Here is a 17,587-nt window from a genome sequence, read left to right on the forward strand (position 1 = left end):
ACACCGCATCCCTCCCCACTTCGCAGCGCCCACCCCCCCGCCCCCCCCCCCCCCCCCCCCCCCCCCGCCCCCCCCCCCCCCCCCCCCAAGTTAGAATAATCACTGCATTCTCTGGTCCCGGTGAGCTGCGGATTTGTACTACTCAATTTGAAAGATGATGAGTGATTTGCGCTTGTAGTTTTTAAAAATAATTTAAAAGTTTTTTGCTTAGTTGTGAGAGAGTACGTTAATGCTAATGACAATCTATAGTATGGTGATTGCTTGAGACTACATTTTAGATGTGGCTTCCCGCATATACTCTGCAACGTCATGCTTCCCCATATTTAATCTCAATTAAACCAACAATAAAATTGCTTTGTATAAAAAAAAAATAATATAAATGGGGATTTATTTATTTATTATTTTGAAAGAATTTTATTTATTTTACAGGCGCCGTTTAAATTAGTAACATGGAACAGAAGCAGAGGAAATCGATCATTTAGACAGCAAACCCTACTCCTAATGGATCCTACATATTTTTTAGAGTTTTCTAACATTATACATTTGCCGTCACGCGAATTCAAACAAGGTCATTGAATTATCTTGTTTTGATTGATTCATTCACTTGATCAGCTTTTTCTACCTAAGAATTCTTAGTGGGTTGCAAAGAACCTGTTAGATTTAGTACAGGACATTCTGATTGGCGATGTCTGGTGGTAAGACGCAACGCAAATCCGAAAGTTGATTGCTAATATCATGAATTGCAGAATACACAGATGATCCTTACGGATATGACGAGGCCTCGGAAATTACAGCCGAAGATTGCTGGACTGTGATTTCTTCATTCTTTAACGAGAAAGGACTGGTCTCGCAGCAGTTGGAGTCATTCGATGAGTTCATTTCCACCACAATTCAAGAACTTGTCGTGGAAGACAGAGTTTTGACTCTCGACCAGCCCGCTCAGCATATCGGCGAAGGTGGTGATATCAACAAACGGTTTGAACTTACGTTTGATAAAATCTTTTTGTCGCGTCCAACTATGACAGAAGCAGATGGTAGTACTCACCCCATGTTTCCTCAAGAAGCCCGACTTCGCAATCTCACATACTCGTCTCCTTTGTATGTTGAAATGACAAAGAGGGAACTGTTCTCGAGAGATGTGGATTTGGCGCCGGGTCAAAACGTTGTTTGGGAGGTTGATCCGGATGATATCAAAGAAGAAGAACCAACAAAAGTTTTTATTGGCAAGGTGCCAATGATGCTGCGATCCCAGTTTTGTATGCTGAGATGGCTGAAAGAGCACGAGTTCTATGATGTTAACGAATGCCCGTACGATCAGGGTGGTTACTTCATTATCAACGGCTCAGAGAAAGTTTTGATTGCTCAGGAACGAAGTGCGGCCAACATTGTCCAGGTTTTTAAAAAAGCCGCTCCGTCGCCAGTTTCTTATCTCGCTGAAATCAGATCGGCAATTGAGAAGGGATCGCGTTTAATTAGTAGCATGCAGATCAAACTGTATGCCAAAGGAGACAAAAACACCGGCTCCACGATTAAAGCTACTTTGCCATATATTAGAAATGACATTCCTATTGTGATTGTGTTCCGTGCTCTAGGAGTTGTACCGGACGGTGATATTCTGGAGCATATCTGTTATGACCAGACTGACTGGCAAATGCTGGAAATGTTGAAACCTTGTATCGAGGAGGCCTTTGTTATTCAAGACCGTGAAGTTGCGTTGGATTTTATTGGACGTCGTGGTACGGCGATGGGAATCAACAAGGAGAGGCGTTTAAGATACGCACGTGATATTATGCAGCGAGAGCTTCTCCCACATATTACCCAAAGCGAGGGATATGAAACAAAAAAAGCGTTCTTCATCGGATACATGGTTCACAAAATGTTGCAGTGCGCGTTAGAGCGACGGGAACTTGATGATCGTGATCATTTCGGAAAGAAGCGTTTGGACTTGGCTGGTCCATTGCTCGCCAATTTGTTCAGAATTTTGTTCAAGAAGCTTACGCGAGACGTGTACAAGTACATGCAGAAATGCGTGGAAACCAACCGCGATTTTAACATGACATTGGCTGTCAAACCGAACACCATCACCAACGGTCTCCGATACTCGCTGGCTACTGGTAACTGGGGTGAGCAGAAGAAGGCAATGTCATCGCGAGCTGGTGTTTCGCAAGTACTGAACCGATACACTTTCTCGTCTACTCTCTCGCATTTGAGAAGAACAAATACTCCGATCGGACGTGATGGAAAGATTGCGAAGCCACGTCAGTTGCATAACACTCATTGGGGTCTCGTGTGCCCTGCCGAGACGCCCGAAGGTCAAGCATGCGGTTTGGTCAAGAACTTGTCTTTGATGTCTTGTATTTCTGTCGGCACGCCATCTCAGCCAATTGCAGTGTTTTTGGATGAATGGGGTATGGAACCTTTGGAAGATTATGTTCCATATGCGTCACCGAACGCCACAAAGGTGTTTTTGAACGGTGTATGGATTGGAACGCACAGAGACCCTATTAGATTGGCAGACACTATCCGATCACTCAGACGTAAGGGAAACATTGCGTCAGAGGTCAGCATTGTTCGAGACATTCGTGAGAAGGAGTTCAAAATTTTTACTGATGCTGGACGAGTTTACAGACCACTTTTTGTTGTCGACAATGATAAGAGTAGCCCGAGAAACGGCGAGCTCATGTTGCGCAAAGAGCATATCAATCGGTTGATCGATGACTTTGACTCTACGGAAGATGATCGGTATGGCTGGACTTCGCTTGTCAACGACGGCATCGTGGAGTACGTTGATGCGGAAGAAGAGGAGACGGTCATGATTGCGATGACACCTGAGGATTTGGAAGAGCCGCGGCGTATGGATGGTACGATGGGACATAGTGAGACCATGGATCCGTCTCACAGACTAAAGTCAACTACCGGATCGCACATGTGGACACATTGTGAGATTCACCCAAGTATGATTTTGGGCATCTGCGCGAGTATCATTCCGTTTCCAGACCACAATCAGTCTCCTCGTAATACATACCAGTCTGCTATGGGTAAGCAAGCCATGGGAGTATATTTGACCAACTATGGTGTCCGTATGGACACCATGGCCAATATACTGTATTATCCGCAGAAGCCGCTTGCGACGACAAGATCGATGGAGTTTATGAAATTCCGGGAGCTTCCGGCCGGCCAGAATGCGATTGTGGCGATTTTGTGCTACAGTGGATACAATCAAGAAGATTCGGTCATTATGAACCAGAGCAGTATTGATCGAGGATTGTTCAGAAGTTTATTTCTTCGATCGTATATGGATCAAGAGAAGCGGGTCGGTATGGCTGTCGTTGAGGAGTTCGAGAAACCAATCCGAGGTAACACATTGCGGATGAAGCATGGCACTTACGACAAGCTTGATGATGATGGGCTTATCGCCCCAGGAGTTCGAGTTTCAGGTGAGGACATTATTATTGGCAAGACCGCACCAATTCCTCCTGAAACCGAAGAACTTGGCCAACGCACACAATTCCATACTAAGCGCGATGTTTCAACGCCTTTGCGGAGTACAGAGAGCGGTATTGTTGATCAGGTACTGTTGACTACGAACGGAGAGGGCCTTAGATTCGTGAAGATCCGAATGCGGACAACAAAAATCCCGCAGATTGGCGACAAATTTGCGTCGAGGCATGGACAGAAGGGTACGATTGGAGTCACTTACAGAAACGAGGACATGCCGTTTACTGCTGAAGGAATGGTACCGGATATTGTGATTAACCCGCACGCTATTCCTTCTCGTATGACCGTGGCGCATTTGATTGAGTGTCTACTGAGTAAAGTCTCGTCTTTGTCCGGACTCGAGGGTGATGCGACTCCATTCACGGACGTTACGGTGGATGCGGTGTCCAAGCTTTTGCGGGATCATGGGTATCATTCTCGAGGATTCGAGCTTATGTATAACGGTCATACTGGTAAGAAATTAATGGCACAAGTGTTTTTGGGTCCCACATATTATCAGCGATTGAGGCATATGGTTGACGATAAAATCCACGCACGAGCCAGAGGCCCAGTTCAAATTTTGACACGGCAGCCGGTAGAAGGACGATCAAGAGATGGCGGACTTCGATTTGGAGAAATGGAGCGAGATTGCATGATTGCCCATGGCGCGGCAGCATTTTTGAAGGAGCGATTGTTTGATGCGTCCGATGCATTCAGAGTGCACGTGTGTGCTTTAGTAAGTTCAACGTATTCCGGACTGGGATTTCATATTATTCGATCAGCAGATAGATACTAACCGTTTTTTTAATTTTAGTGCGGGCTGATGTCTGTCATCACGAACTTAAAGGCCAATCAATTTGAATGTCGAGCATGCAAGAACAAGACGAACATTTATCAAGTAAGTTAGAATCCAAGGATCTTTCTTTGTAAGTTTTGATCGGCGCTTAATCGAATGCAGATACACATTCCGTACGCGGCTAAGCTTCTATTTCAAGAGTTGATGGCGATGAATATGTAAGTTGCGTGACTAAAGTATAAAAGATTATACTAACATAATGGAGTGCACCGCGAATGTATGCAGACCGATCTGGTTTCAGTGTTCGACAGTAAAGCCAAAAAAAAGACAGCATAAAAGCGAGGAAAGAGAAGCGTCGTTTTGAAAATTATAAGGTTTGTTTTAGAAGAGACAAGGCAGTTCAACATATCTGGAACATAATTTAATAAATGAATGTTAAATAACTTAAACGAGAGTTAAAATTGCACACCAATGCAATAACTCGAAATTTTCGATCTCGAAGGGTGAGAGTAAATTACGCCCATCGAGTTGAGTGTAAACACGACGCTTAAGTAAGCGATCAGAATAACAATGTTTTTTTTGGTGCTTGTGTGTGTGTGTGGGTGTGTTGTAAGTGCGTGGGCGGGTACGGCAAAGCTACGTAGCTAACGCTAGTATGGTGCCATGTCAAAATGCCAGCGCTAAATAAAATTTTATCCTTAGGTTAGGCGACCCGAGACTATGATAGTATGAGAACGGTGTACTTCTACACGTGTCTGCGGTACAGAATAGCGCAGTAACGCTGATCCCAAGACCAGCATACCGAACTGCAAGCCAAGAACGGAAGAACACAGACTAGCAACAAGGTGAAATTATCGGTTTTAAAGTTTAAACCTTATCTGTCAACTTTAGATTTTCTAACCCGAATTTATATGTTCTGAGCGCGCGCGTATGACAGGAGCGAGAAACTTTGAACTATAAAATATTCATTGCTGACAAGAAAATGAGGCGTTTGTGTTCTAGTACAGCGGACACAAAACAAACAGCTCATACCCAAACGGTTGTCCCGCATATTAATTGAACAAACAAGTTAAATAAAGTTGAAAAATCAATTTAATTCATTTTAATATAATCAAAGCGCAATGAAGAACTCATTTACGGTCATTTGCGATCCCCACATGAGCAATCCGGAAGCAGTAAAAGTACAACGCTCGTGAAATGTAAAGTGCGCGCAAATGAACTACACAAAACCTTTTCATTATCAGCAAGAAATCTGCGCCCACTACGTGTAGCTCAGGCGCTTTGCAATAATGAGCTAATGCAAGAACGCGCTGTTAAACCACTAATGTAACACTCGTATAGCCAACATTCTGTTGTTTCAGAATAGAAAAGATGGTGTTGTGATTGTGATCAGGCGTAATTTGGCGAAGGTGGAAGTTGAGTGATGATCTTCAAGGGACAACAGATGACTCCGAGACGTACCCACCGAAATTTGACCGGTTCAGTACAAATAAGATTTTAACTGTAATTTTAACTATCTTCTAGAAGGTGTTGCTGACATAACCCTAAATTTAGATCTCGCTTCGTCATTTGTACACTTAGGTCGGTAACAATACCGTCGCCTTTCCTTTGAACTGCATCATCGGACTCCACCGGTCACTTCAAAGTATCAGGTTTTAACCACACTGCGTTGATTATATATTTTGAGTAGACTAATTAAATGCTATGTAGGAACGCTTTCTTCACTATCTAATATATATTCATTAAGCATTGATAGTATTTATCGTCAATAATTCTTTTCGCATAGAACGACCCCAATTTTGCCCAACCCCGACATTGGCCAGACCCAGTGTTCATAACCCTAACCATGACTTCTGCGTTTTGTTTGAGACCGAAAAAGTTGTTACCCAAAACCATGGTTTTTTCCACATTCTGGTCTACCTTTGTTTCAAAATATGTAGAGTTAACATATACAGACACAGTAATCAAATCACGCATTATACAACCCAGTTTATAAACGTGTCTTTTTTTTTTTTTTTCTTTTCATGCTTGACTGAAATTCGCGAGCGCTGGACAGAACCTGAATCAAGAACAATGCTACAGATCCTTCCCGGGTGCAAAAGAAATGGAACGTTAAGAACTCGAAGGGATTGGGCTACTAACGTTCTACAACAAGCCTCAGATGCGTTAGTGTGAGAAACCATGAACGTGGAACAATAGAAAGTGACAGAAATCATATGCCAATCAAACTTAAATATGTATGTATGTAGGTCAGGAGGCACAGAGTGACAAGAGTCAGGAGGTCATGCGGCTCAATAATTAAGTTAATGTGGTAAATTGAATATCAACACTACGACCTCAAAAATTAACGTATTTGAATGTAAAACGTATCAAAATGATTGTAGAGATCTCAAAATGCTGATAACCAGAATTCACTGATTAAATATTACGAGAGTCATTCAAAATCGAAGAAAGAACTTTATTTGAGTCTTCAAAACTCTATTTGGTTCATGAGAGTTGATCTACGAAATATTTATTAGTGAATTGAATGACTTTCTAGAGTTAAACTGCGTACTAGACCACCCTGGAAGTGTCTATTATGACCTACAGAACAATGATATACTATTAATTAACCAACAAATGAGACTAATTTCCACACAAGACTTGCTATAATAGTATCGGGATTTTCTCCACTGTAATTATCGATCAATACACATACAAAGGCTGCAGCAAAGTGACTCTTCCAGCTATGTGCGCATACCAGAAGCGAAAGAAAATCAGCTAACACCATGCTTGTAGTGTAGTAATTGTTTCACTCAAACCTAAACTATCCATTTGATTGTAGGTTGATAAAAGACGCGGAGAGTAATACGTAACCAAATCGAGTTTACATCCGCTATAGTCTACTATGCGTTACGTATATGAATGAACAAAGTCACGTGATACAGTCATAAGTTAAGCTTTTCGCTAGAAAGTCACTTGCTGTATAACCCTTGCTCTAAAAATTATGGTTTTGTAACCATAGTTTCAATACCCGGCGTAACCTTAGCATAATTTCTACTGGTTCCATTTTCCACTTTCTCGACTAATTTTTTTCGGTCTCGCATAATAATTGCTTCCTCCACCAGTCGCTTCAACTGTCAAATTTTCACTGATACATTGCCCAAATATAACTTAACATATAAATTGATACCAGTTAAATATACTATATACATCCATATTACTTGACTATTACATCATAACATTCATTTCTATCTAAAATTGCCGACATCTTCGCTATATGCCTTGACTAAAGATTACACATAACATCTTGGAGTCAAGATAACTTGAAGAGTCCAGAACTCAGTAGCTCACTATAATTAAGGTTTAAATATATTAAACTCTGCAGGTGTGTTCTGGTCAATATCAGTGAATCTTAGACACGTGAGTGACACGAGGCTAGTGAGCTTGTCTCAGAGGCTGAAGTACTCTTTAAGCTGTGCTTAAACGGTACCTGGTACTGCCAGGTGTCGGCCCGGAGTTTTTGCGGTTGAGTTTGTCTCATCGACGTTCCGCCGGCTTACAGTGACACTCATACAATCCAGCTCATCATTCCTTTATATCTTTTGTGGCATTTCCCCTTTTCCGTTTTCATTCTCCTTCCCCCTCATACAAAACACATCTTCAACATCTTTCAAAAATCTTTTTAATTCAGAGGATCATCTTATCATATCTTCATTTAATGCTGATATCAATTGCTCAATATACTTGTCCCGGTCTGTGACAGAAGATCGTACAGCAATTAAGACTTACACAATGGTCGCCTCTTCAACTACTCCATTGACTCTCATCGATAGATTCGAAATCTTAGGTAACGTCGGCGATGGCTCATTTGGCTCTGTCAATCGTGCCCGTGTTAGGGCATCGGGTCTTCGTTCATTCAACAATACTTCTCGGCTAAAACCAAACGCAATTGTCGCTATCAAGTCTATGAAAAAGATATTTGCCAATCCGGCGGACTACCTAAGACTGAGAGAAGTCCTCTTTCTTCGTGCTCTTCCTCCACACCAAAATCTTGTCAGAGCTCACGAGATCTTTCTCGATTTGTCAACGAAGAAGCTTCACATCGTCATGGAATGTCTTGAAGTCAATCTATATCAGTACATGAAAGCATGTGACGGTATTCAACTTCAGTCAACAGTCATTCGGGGAATTCTGTATGTTTATTAGTCGGTGCATTTTAAGTCACATTATCTAACTGTATATTAGTTCACAAGTCCTGTCTGGCCTGCAACATATCCATTCGCATGGTTACTTTCATCGTGACATCAAACCAGAGAATATTCTTGTTTCCCAACGTCCTGATTCACCTGTTCCGATTGTCAAAGTTACAGATTTTGGACTTGTTCGACAAATAGGTGCTCCTGGTCCTTATACGACCTATGTTTCAACGCGATGGTATCGTGCTCCTGAGATTTTATTAAAAGCTCATTCTTATGGTCCTGCTGTTGACATGTGGGCTGTCGGTACAATAGCCATTGAGCTTGCTATTTTGCGTCCTCTCTTTCCTGGTCAAAACGAGTGGGACCAAATTTGGAGAATTTGCGAAGTTATGGGAACTCCAGACACAAGCCTTGCCAATGGCAAGGTCTGGGTTGAAGCTGACCTGCTTTCTTCCAAATTGGGATTTAGGTTACCTACTGGACGACATGGATACGACTTGTTTGACATTTTGAGGCAAAGACTGACTACTAACTCTTCTCGAAGTGAAGAGCTCGAGCTGTTGGCATTGGCAGAATTTGCTACTTCGTGCTTGCAGTGGGATCCCTCACGCAGACTGTCAGTCTTTGAGGCCGATGGTCATCCTTACTTCACTGGCAAGACAATTTCTGCATCAGAAAAGCTGAAGTCTGACGAGGCGTCGTCTTCTTCAATGGCTGAGTCAGATTGGTCAATGAATGACTCACCGTCACCATTTACGTCATGTTCTTCTAGCGGGAGCGATATTTCAATCTCGTCTGTTGAAGCTCGAGAAATGAGCAAGAGATGTAACTCAACGAGTTTTCAAACCCAACGCAGGCCCTTTATGCAGTAACAGATAGGCTCGGGTTTTAAGAAAGCGACGTAAAGCCATCGTCTGAATAATACGATGACGAATAGTTATTGGAACAATAGAACGCTGGTCGTTGATGCATTCGCATATTTTTTTTTTTGGTATATTTGGTAAAGGGTTTGGGTATCACTTTGATACTATGTACAATAAGGGGGGATACGATGCACAAGGGATTCGGCGCAATATGGGAATTATACACTGATGTTGGGCGTATCTTATTAGAACTTATAGACACTTAAAAGTTACACATCATAGAATCTGCTCTGCGTAGTGCTAATAATCTATTTGACTAAATTAAAACAAAATTTATCGCTTCCTTGAATAATATAACTTTTTTATGAGTGGATTTCGTGTTTTTTCCTTGTTCTTGCTCTTGTTGTATTCAACGTAAGCCATGTCATCTCCGCCTGCCAAACTAGACAGCGACCCCATCGTCCGACGAGCTTTCTTCGCCGCGCTTGACTTTAAGTATCCCGCACCGCGGCCAACGAAATTCTCCGAGTCGTCTCCGTTCTCAATCCCAGCCGCTTCCTCATTCTGGAGCAGGACCGACTGCAGCAACTCGCGCCGTTCGGCCACAGTCGCATAAGCCAGATCCGGCAAGTTCTCCATGCCTTGTAAATGCGTAATCACCTTGAACGCGTAGCCCTGGTCAACCAAGAACGCCTGCCGCTTGGTCGAGTAGTACATCTCCTGTGTGTCCTTGGACACCAGACTGTAGAAAAATGCGTTAAAACCCTCGTCGTTTCGTCGCTTGGCACGCAGAATACGGCCCAACCGCTGCGCTTCCTGACGACGTGAACCGTAGTGCGACGAAATCTGAATCAAACACGTGGCCTCGGGCAAATCGATACTGGTGTCGCCAACCTTGGACAGAAAAATCGTATTGACTTCAGGGTTGAGCTGGAAGTTCTGGAGAATGTTCATTCGCTCAGCTTGTGGTGTGCCACCGTAAATGAAAAACTTCTTGAGCTTCTGCGCATATGCCTGCAAAGCGTACACATTATCCGAGAATACAATGATTTTGTCACCTCGTCTCTCGTGATAGTTAATCAAAAACTGGCACGCCTGAAATTTCTTTGGATTCATAATGTATAGCAACCGGCGCTTGCGTGGAGTCTCTTTCAAATACTCTGTGTAAAACTCGGTTGTCATCGGGCACCACACTTCGGCACACTGAACGTTGGCAATATGTCCTTTCTGCGCCAGATCCATCCAGTTTGCCTCGTACAGCTTCGGCCCAATCAAAAAGTTCAAATCGTCAATCTTGTCGTCCTCTCGTACCAGCGTCGCTGTCAATCCCAACTTAGCGTGTGCAGCAATAGTAGTCACAACTCGTCTAAACATGGCAGCAGGTACGACATGTACCTCGTCCAAAATTACAAAGCCCCATTCCCGCGACGTTAAAAAATCCATCATTTTTTGCGACTCATGCGACCGGTTCCGAGTATTTGCAACCATCGAATACGTCGACACGACTAATCCGGCTTCGTTTCTGAACTTCTCCTTGTTCTCCGACGTGAATACGGCAATGTTCTCAGGCTGGATCGTGCACCATTGCAAAAACTGTTGTCGCCATTGCATGACCGATACAGACGAAGTGCACAGCACAATAACACTCTTCTTGATTGTACACGCCGCCGTAATACCGACCAAAGTCTTTCCCGCACCACAGGGCAACACAATGATTCCCGATCGAGCACGACCGTTACCAAACATCTTGCTAAGTGATTTCTCCTGATAAGGTCGAATCTGAGTCGACGGCTTTAGATCGATGTCTAAATTGGGATTCCGGGTATCGTTTCGGAAATCATACTCTTCTAACACTGGATAGTCAATCTCCTGACACCGCTTCTTAACGGTTTCAACAGAAGACGACGCAATCTCAAATGAATGCACAGCATCCATATCTTCATCGTCTTCACCCATCCCTACAACGGCCGAAAATAAATCTTCAACCGAGGACCCATTGTTTGCGTCCAACGCGTTCGGCCCCGGCTGATCCTTCTTCGTGCCGGGGATTGTCAGTTCACCCATCGAAGGTGCCTTCTCGCGCACTAAACCTTCGACTACAGTAGTACTGTTGTTATTATAGTCGTCGCCTTCGATTCGCAATGGTCCGATTTCTGGATCTTTAAGTAGCATCTGTAATGTATCCACATGTGGACTTTCAACAAAGTATCTATTGTGTTTCAAGACCAACTTCACTTTACCGTATGACACGGTACAACTGTTGATAAAGTCAACAATGTTCTTTGGCACAGCTGACTTCGACAATCGATTTAAAACCGAAATAATATCGTTTGTCTGCAGCCCTACCGAGACAGCAGCGTAGAGTGAATACGGTGTGAGCTTGTACTCGTGAATATGGGTCGGTCGACTCACTGGTTCTGCAATTGTGACAAGGAAATCTTGGGCTTGCTCGGCGAGCGGCGAATAACTTTCGAGAATGATTCTGCCGTCTAACGGATTGATCCACAGAGGCCGCGACGCATGATCTGGTTTTAACGACAGATAAGAAAAATCTGCTTTTCCAAACACACGTTTAAGACCTTCGCCAGTCACAACAGGATTCAACCCACTGATCTCTTTTGCCGCCATTGACACGGCCGGACGCTGAACCGGGGGCTTGACTCGCATGTGCACTGACGGTACTATATACGTATCAATAGGTTTGATCCCTAATGTAGCCACACTCACAAGCAGACACACCATTGTACTCTTCATCCTCCTCCTCATCACCAGTTGGTGGCGAGTCGTAACTGTTGTACTCGTCGGAGTCATCAAGATCATCATCATCGTCTAATTGAGACTGAAGTCGTTTTGCGCTTGCGCGGACTTTATTGAACTTCGTTAATAACATACTCATGTTAATGTATCTATTCTCATTACCTGTTCGTATGGGCCTGGCTGACGACGATGCCATCAGTTTTAGTCAATATAAATGTGAAGCTGATCAATTGACATGATGCTGTTACACCATAGACACAAACACCTTATGCTTACTATTGAACACTAAACCCTTAGATATTTAATGTAGTACAAAAACCTCAATGTAACGCCAAAGTTAGCGCTACAGCTCAGCTGCTATTTAAGCCGCAATACCCGAAATTGCAACACGCGCCTTCACAAACCGGTGTTCATTTTCATTTTCAGGGTCTTTTACTGGTAATTTGTCATCCGATTTCACGAGGAGCCCAATATCGGCAACTTTGTTTTAACGTCCGCCGAACTCCCGATGGCGGAATCTGAAACTAGCTAATACGCCCTTTTTTTCTTTTTTTTTACGATCTTGTTGATGTCCGAGGTTTATTCCGCGATCAGCATTCGTGCAGCTGGCGAATTTTTTGTTTTTGTGCCTTGAAAGTCCAGTTCTTACAACCGAAAAGTTTATGGACTTTAGGGTTAAAATTGTCCATTATGGGAAAAGGTACACACGTGTCCGACACCCACCGCATCTCATAACCTTTTCTGTAGTAGTAGCAGAATCTTCAAAAAAATGATTTAATTTGCTTTGATTTTAATTTCGCCCAAGTCTGACACCGAAATTGCTTGGGCTCGAGCGTCTGATTTAGACTTCGTAGTTGCTGAAGTTATGCTGTGAATGCATGTGACTCAACGTTGGGCCCGTCGTCACCTTTGAGTACTGTACATGGTATGGTTTACGTATACTGATTTAGGCTCAAAAGTAAGAAAACTCAGTGGGCAGACTACTGACAACCGAGCTTTTCAGTGTACAGTCAGTCTTCTAACCCGGAATGCTTCTCTTCCAAGCAAACTCTCAAATCACATCAATAGCCTCCGTTGCTATGATTTCTATTGGCTCATTCCGTTTCTATATCTGGTGTATAGTAATGTTTACACATAAGTTATGCCAAAGTGCTTAATCAATTGCTATATAACCATCTGAACTATGCAACGCCATATCAAAAAAAAACTATCATCTAAGTTACTGGTAAAAGTCCACCTTTTCCTTGTCATGCAAAAAAGTGACAGTTGGGACCTAACGCTTTATGGTCAATCAGTCCACACTTATCTCTTAATTCAACAGTTGAAGAAGCGAGGATCCTTGCATCGCACTTGGGTTTGCATTGTGCAAGTAACGTACCAAGTCAATTACTTGTTTCCGATTCTCGTCATCTTCGAACTGCTTGGAATCAGGACCATCGTTTGAGAACATATACTCAAGCACTTTCAAAACTTGTGTAGTCAGTCCTTCGATCGTACTATTATGCTGTTGATACAGTACGCTGATGAGCTTGAACACTGGTACATTCTCTTCTAAGCCGTCTTTAAGCGGAAGAGTATACACTAGTGCAGGTACTATCTCGTCCATCGGAACACTCTCCATGTGACTGGTAGCCATTCGCGCAACACATCCACATATATTAGCGATGGCCCGATGATTCTCAGAGTCAGACACTAAACACTGCTGTAGTCGCTGCAATGTACGAGGGTACGACTCTATAATTTTGTCGTGAGCCAAACTGTACTCTGCCAACATACCATAGCCATATGTGGCGTTACCTCGCACCTCAACGGACTCGTCCGAGATGCGATGGACAAACGCTTTCAGTAACTGCGGCGTCCAAGCACTGATTGAGCCCTTCATGCCATTAACAACCTCCGCTAATGCTCCAACGCCGGATCTCCGCTCGCCATCGTTCGAGCTGGAGCAAAATTTGAGCAGAACAGGTGCAAATGTTCGGAAATAATGCTCAAAGTCACCCCCGTAAGCAGCTGCCATCGACACAACAACGTCCATAGCAGAATCAATAAGGAACACGTCATATTCGGCAGCATCTTCAGCATCTTCGTCCTCCGGGTCGTCATCCAAAGTCTGGCAAGAATGCTGCTTCTTCAGAATCGCAAGCATCTGAGTCGCAATTGGCTCGGCATCATCACCAATGATACCTGGTCCACACAGTCGAATAATCTCGCTGAAATTGTCACAGATTACGGTAGCACATGATCTTCAAACGTTAGCTTCTAGAAAACAGCAATTAACTACCATCAAATTAGTCCAAAGCAGTTTATCAGAATAGGCTAATCAGCAATGACAACTTGTGTCTCTGAGTGAGCTGAGTTTATGAAGTGATTTTCTCATCATGGTAAAACAGCTTCGGACTAGCAATGTTAAAGTCGAAATACAAACAAACCTGTCATCTTCGTCTTCCAAAGTTTCCAAAGTGGCAGTTCGAACCATGGTCGCATATGCCGTCACAGTCTCAGTAAGCGGCACTTTCAAAGCTGATCCAGGCTGCCATTTTGGTGGATTTGACAGTTCATAGACGATACCAACGGTCTGCCACAATGAACCAAGCGCCGCCTTTCGAATACCTTCGTAAAAATGCGATGCTAATTCAATCAAAATCCTACACGCTTCTTCAAGATAAGGCAAAAACGCTTCTCGGGTCCCGGACGCCAAATCTCCAATCACGTCAGCTGCGATTTCCTTTTCAATTGCCATTGCGCTGTTAACCGTGATGTTTTGCCAAGGATCCTCTTCATCAGCATCCCCAACTTCCATGTCCGCATTCTCGTCAAATCCTGTTTCCTCCTGTTCTAAACAGTGGAATAGCTCTGGCATAATCTGAGGCAAGAACGGAGCAAATTCCTGCCCATATATCTTCGACAAGACGCCAAAAAACAAAAACGCGCATTCTCTCAGCCGGTTATGATCGGTCTTCAAACATCCGTAAGCCGCTTGAACCACTGCATTGGCATATGGACTGAATGCGTCCTTCCCAACAGCTTCCGCCATAGCTCCAAGCGAATCAAAAGCCATGCCCTTGACATCCAGTTCTTTCTCGCCTTCAGTCAATGAGAGGTAGGGCTCGAAAGCGCGTATCGTGGCATCGAAGTACGGTAAAAATTTATTCTTTGCAGCATGAGCAGCAGAACCAATCGCCGCAATGATCGGTCCTTTCACACTGATATCACTAGCTGGTTGTGCTAAAAGTTGCAGTAGTCTGGTCACCAAAGTTTGGAGATAGTGTTCAATAACATCTTGATCCATTGTCTCTATCATCGCGTCCAACGCCGTGCAAGCAGCCTTTGCAATCTTGAGGTCAGTGGTGTCCATCATGTTGAACACAGCAGGCAAAAGCAATTCATGCTCTTTGGAAATAGTCTCCTGTAACTCATCCGCAAGCTGCGCCAGAGCTTGGAGAGCTGCAACACGAACTTCCAAGACTTGGTCACGCAGCCCTTCAAACACAATTGGAAGCACAATTTTAAGCTGAGTCGACAGAAATTCTGGAGCACCTTCTACTGCAACACTGAGACCAAGTAAACCTGCTCGGCGGTTGTTCGGCTCGGGCGACGAAAAATACTTTGGTACTTCTGTCATTAAAATGTTCATTACCTGCGAAGGGGGAAGACTTGTAGATAGAACGTCAATCAGTCCAAAGGCCAGTCGTGTAGGTGTGTTATCTTCCTCCTCATCGTCCATGTCATCCATATTGTTAGCAGCGATCGCAAGCGCGGTGGTTGTCAGAATAGGTCCAAGTTTTAGGGACTGTACTTTAAGCTTCTTATAGCGCACCGCGCTTATTAAAAACTGTATAGCCAATATCCGGAATTCACTATCCACTGATTCTTCCTTTGCCATGCCGAGCATGAATTGGATCAGATCACCAAGGCTCTTTGATACGATTGACGAATCGACCCAGAGTAAAGTCTGGAAAACCTCGAAAACTTGGTTAACAGGTTTCTCATCACCTTGTTCAACTAGCTGTTTGAGCACATTGACCATTTCGGGAATGAACTGTTGAAACATCTGGATACTATCAACATCACTATCTGAATCTAGCACCTCCGACACTTTACCCAGTGCCAGCAAGGTGTTTGTTCGCACGGCTTGACTTTCAGGGTCTTTAATTGTATGTGAGAATAATTGTAAAAGCTCAGGAATTTTGCTAGTCAGAAGATTATTCACAACGTCCAGAAGTGAGTATAAAATGTAAATTCCAATTTCACGGTCAGTTGCTGTCGCCGACGTCGATGCCTTGAGCAAATATGCCGGAAGATCAGACCAAACTTGATTCGGCAAGTCAATTTTTGCAATCTCAGAAATGACTCTTGAGATTGCGTGCCGAACCATAGCATTGGGCTCTCGGTGTACCGACTGCAGTAAACTGGATCTGATTTGAGCTTTTAGACTCTCGTCCAAAATGTCCCAGTGCTGCAAAACCAATTTTCGGACCTCAACAGCAGCTAATTGCCTGATCTGATCCGTCGGATTGCGCTGTGTGATCTCAATCATAGCTGGGACAGACTGTGGATGAGAGTATACTTCTGTTTGCAGCTTTTCTGAAGCAGCTTTAATGACGGCGCTGTTAGGCGCGGTGACCTGAGTCAAAAGCTCTGTTAGCTGAGCTACAAATTGAGAGTCTGCCATTATTTTTTCAAAACGTAGTCTGTCTAAAGTAATGGCTATTTGTATGCTGATTTCTGTAAGAAGCAAACTTGTTAAAAGCATACCCATGACTTACTTTATTTGTTTGCTATAACAGTGTATTCTAGCACATATAAGCTATTATTCCTTCGCGCTTATCAATTATGAAGCAAATCAAGCAATCAGAGCCGTCTCCGGTTTGATTTCAAGCTCGATAAATCCAATGACAAATTTTGTGAGACAGAAAAACTGCGCTCAAAAAAATTTCGTACGTAAAAACTTTGTGCGGCTCATTGTCGTAGGGTAACTCCACAGAGGTACGGAATTGACGATGAGGCACAAAAGGCATATTTATCAGCAGTAAAATCATTCAGCGTTTAGGAAATTATAAAGTGAATTGTAATTTACGATGAGTTAGAAGAAAATAATTTTACGGCACATTGTTTAAAGTCATTGGGCAGCGAGCTCAAACGACAATATCGTCCCCGCAGTTTGTCGAGATTCCTCGAGACTAAAATGGCTGCCCAAGTCGCACGATGAGCATGGTGAAAGCGCTATTTTTGCAGACAAGTCTTGATGTGACATTAAGACTGTATAAAGTGCATAGTTAATGCATCGGTGGAAACGCACAAGGCTGATAACGAGACTCTGAAATTGCACAGAACAGGCGAACGCTTTACGACTGTGGACAAATCCATTGTCAATGTGCTTAACCAGTAGATTGGGAAATGTTGATGAAACGTAGTTAGAATACTGCAGACTACATGCAGATCTGCAAAATTCCATGAAAATGAGCAATTGAAACATGAACCTGTACTACTTGATCTGCAGCCAGATAGTTGAC

At 43.4% G+C, this 17,587-nt stretch overlaps 4 protein-coding genes across 4 annotated transcripts; 2 read left to right on the forward strand and 2 right to left on the reverse strand.

The window, feature by feature from the left end:
* Window positions 1-552: 552 nt before the first annotated feature.
* Window positions 553-4,722, forward strand: V1512DRAFT_262892 (DNA-directed RNA polymerase II subunit RPB2). Its single transcript, XM_066916390.1, has 5 exons — window positions 553-695; window positions 747-4,213; window positions 4,292-4,375; window positions 4,436-4,491; window positions 4,539-4,722. Exons 1-5 carry the CDS (start codon window positions 686-688, stop codon window positions 4,585-4,587), a joined length of 3,666 nt encoding a protein of 1,221 aa, XP_066771275.1. The 5' UTR covers window positions 553-685; the 3' UTR covers window positions 4,588-4,722.
* A 3,122-nt stretch (window positions 4,723-7,844) lies between these two features.
* On the forward strand, window positions 7,845-9,601 carry V1512DRAFT_262897 (kinase-like domain-containing protein). The gene is made up of 2 exons (XM_066916391.1): window positions 7,845-8,448; window positions 8,501-9,601. Exons 1-2 carry the CDS (start codon window positions 8,048-8,050, stop codon window positions 9,324-9,326), a joined length of 1,227 nt encoding a protein of 408 aa, XP_066771276.1. The 5' UTR covers window positions 7,845-8,047; the 3' UTR covers window positions 9,327-9,601.
* A 49-nt stretch (window positions 9,602-9,650) lies between these two features.
* Window positions 9,651-12,213, reverse strand: V1512DRAFT_253266 (P-loop containing nucleoside triphosphate hydrolase protein; the record flags this gene model as incomplete). The annotated part of the gene is made up of 2 exons (XM_066914741.1): window positions 9,651-11,998; window positions 12,045-12,213. The coding sequence occupies 2 exons, from the start codon at window positions 12,211-12,213 to the stop codon at window positions 9,651-9,653; spliced, it is 2,517 nt and encodes an 838-aa protein (XP_066771277.1).
* An 802-nt stretch (window positions 12,214-13,015) lies between these two features.
* On the reverse strand, window positions 13,016-16,972 carry V1512DRAFT_225332 (armadillo-type protein). Its single transcript, XM_066913814.1, has 3 exons — window positions 16,841-16,972; window positions 14,504-16,792; window positions 13,016-14,317 (listed from the first exon to the last, which is right to left on the reverse strand). The coding sequence occupies exons 2-3, from the start codon at window positions 16,744-16,746 to the stop codon at window positions 13,384-13,386; spliced, it is 3,177 nt and encodes a 1,058-aa protein (XP_066771278.1). The 5' UTR covers window positions 16,747-16,792; window positions 16,841-16,972; the 3' UTR covers window positions 13,016-13,383.
* Window positions 16,973-17,587: the final 615 nt, after the last annotated feature.

Source organism: Lipomyces arxii (genome assembly GCF_038497795.1).
Source record: "Lipomyces arxii strain Phaff 12-163 unplaced genomic scaffold V1512scaffold_8, whole genome shotgun sequence".
Taxonomy (NCBI): Eukaryota; Fungi; Ascomycota; class Lipomycetes; order Lipomycetales; family Lipomycetaceae; genus Lipomyces; species Lipomyces arxii.

Coding starts and splice junctions, on each gene's coding strand:
- V1512DRAFT_262892 (XM_066916390.1), top strand. Junction 4,214..4,291: donor GAGTGCACGTGTGTGCTTTA/GTAAGTTCAACG, acceptor TTTTAATTTTAG/TGCGGGCTGATGTCTGTCAT. Junction 4,376..4,435: donor ACAAGACGAACATTTATCAA/GTAAGTTAGAAT, acceptor AATCGAATGCAG/ATACACATTCCGTACGCGGC.
- V1512DRAFT_262897 (XM_066916391.1), top strand. CDS start 8,048: ATGGTCGCCTCTTCAACTACTCCATTGACTCTCATCGATAGATTCGAA. Junction 8,449..8,500: donor ACAGTCATTCGGGGAATTCT/GTATGTTTATTA, acceptor ACTGTATATTAG/TTCACAAGTCCTGTCTGGCC.
- V1512DRAFT_225332 (XM_066913814.1), bottom strand. CDS start 16,746: ATGGCAGACTCTCAATTTGTAGCTCAGCTAACAGAGCTTTTGACTCAG. Junction 14,318..14,503: donor TTGGAAGACGAAGATGACAG/GTTTGTTTGTAT, acceptor TAACGTTTGAAG/ATCATGTGCTACCGTAATCT.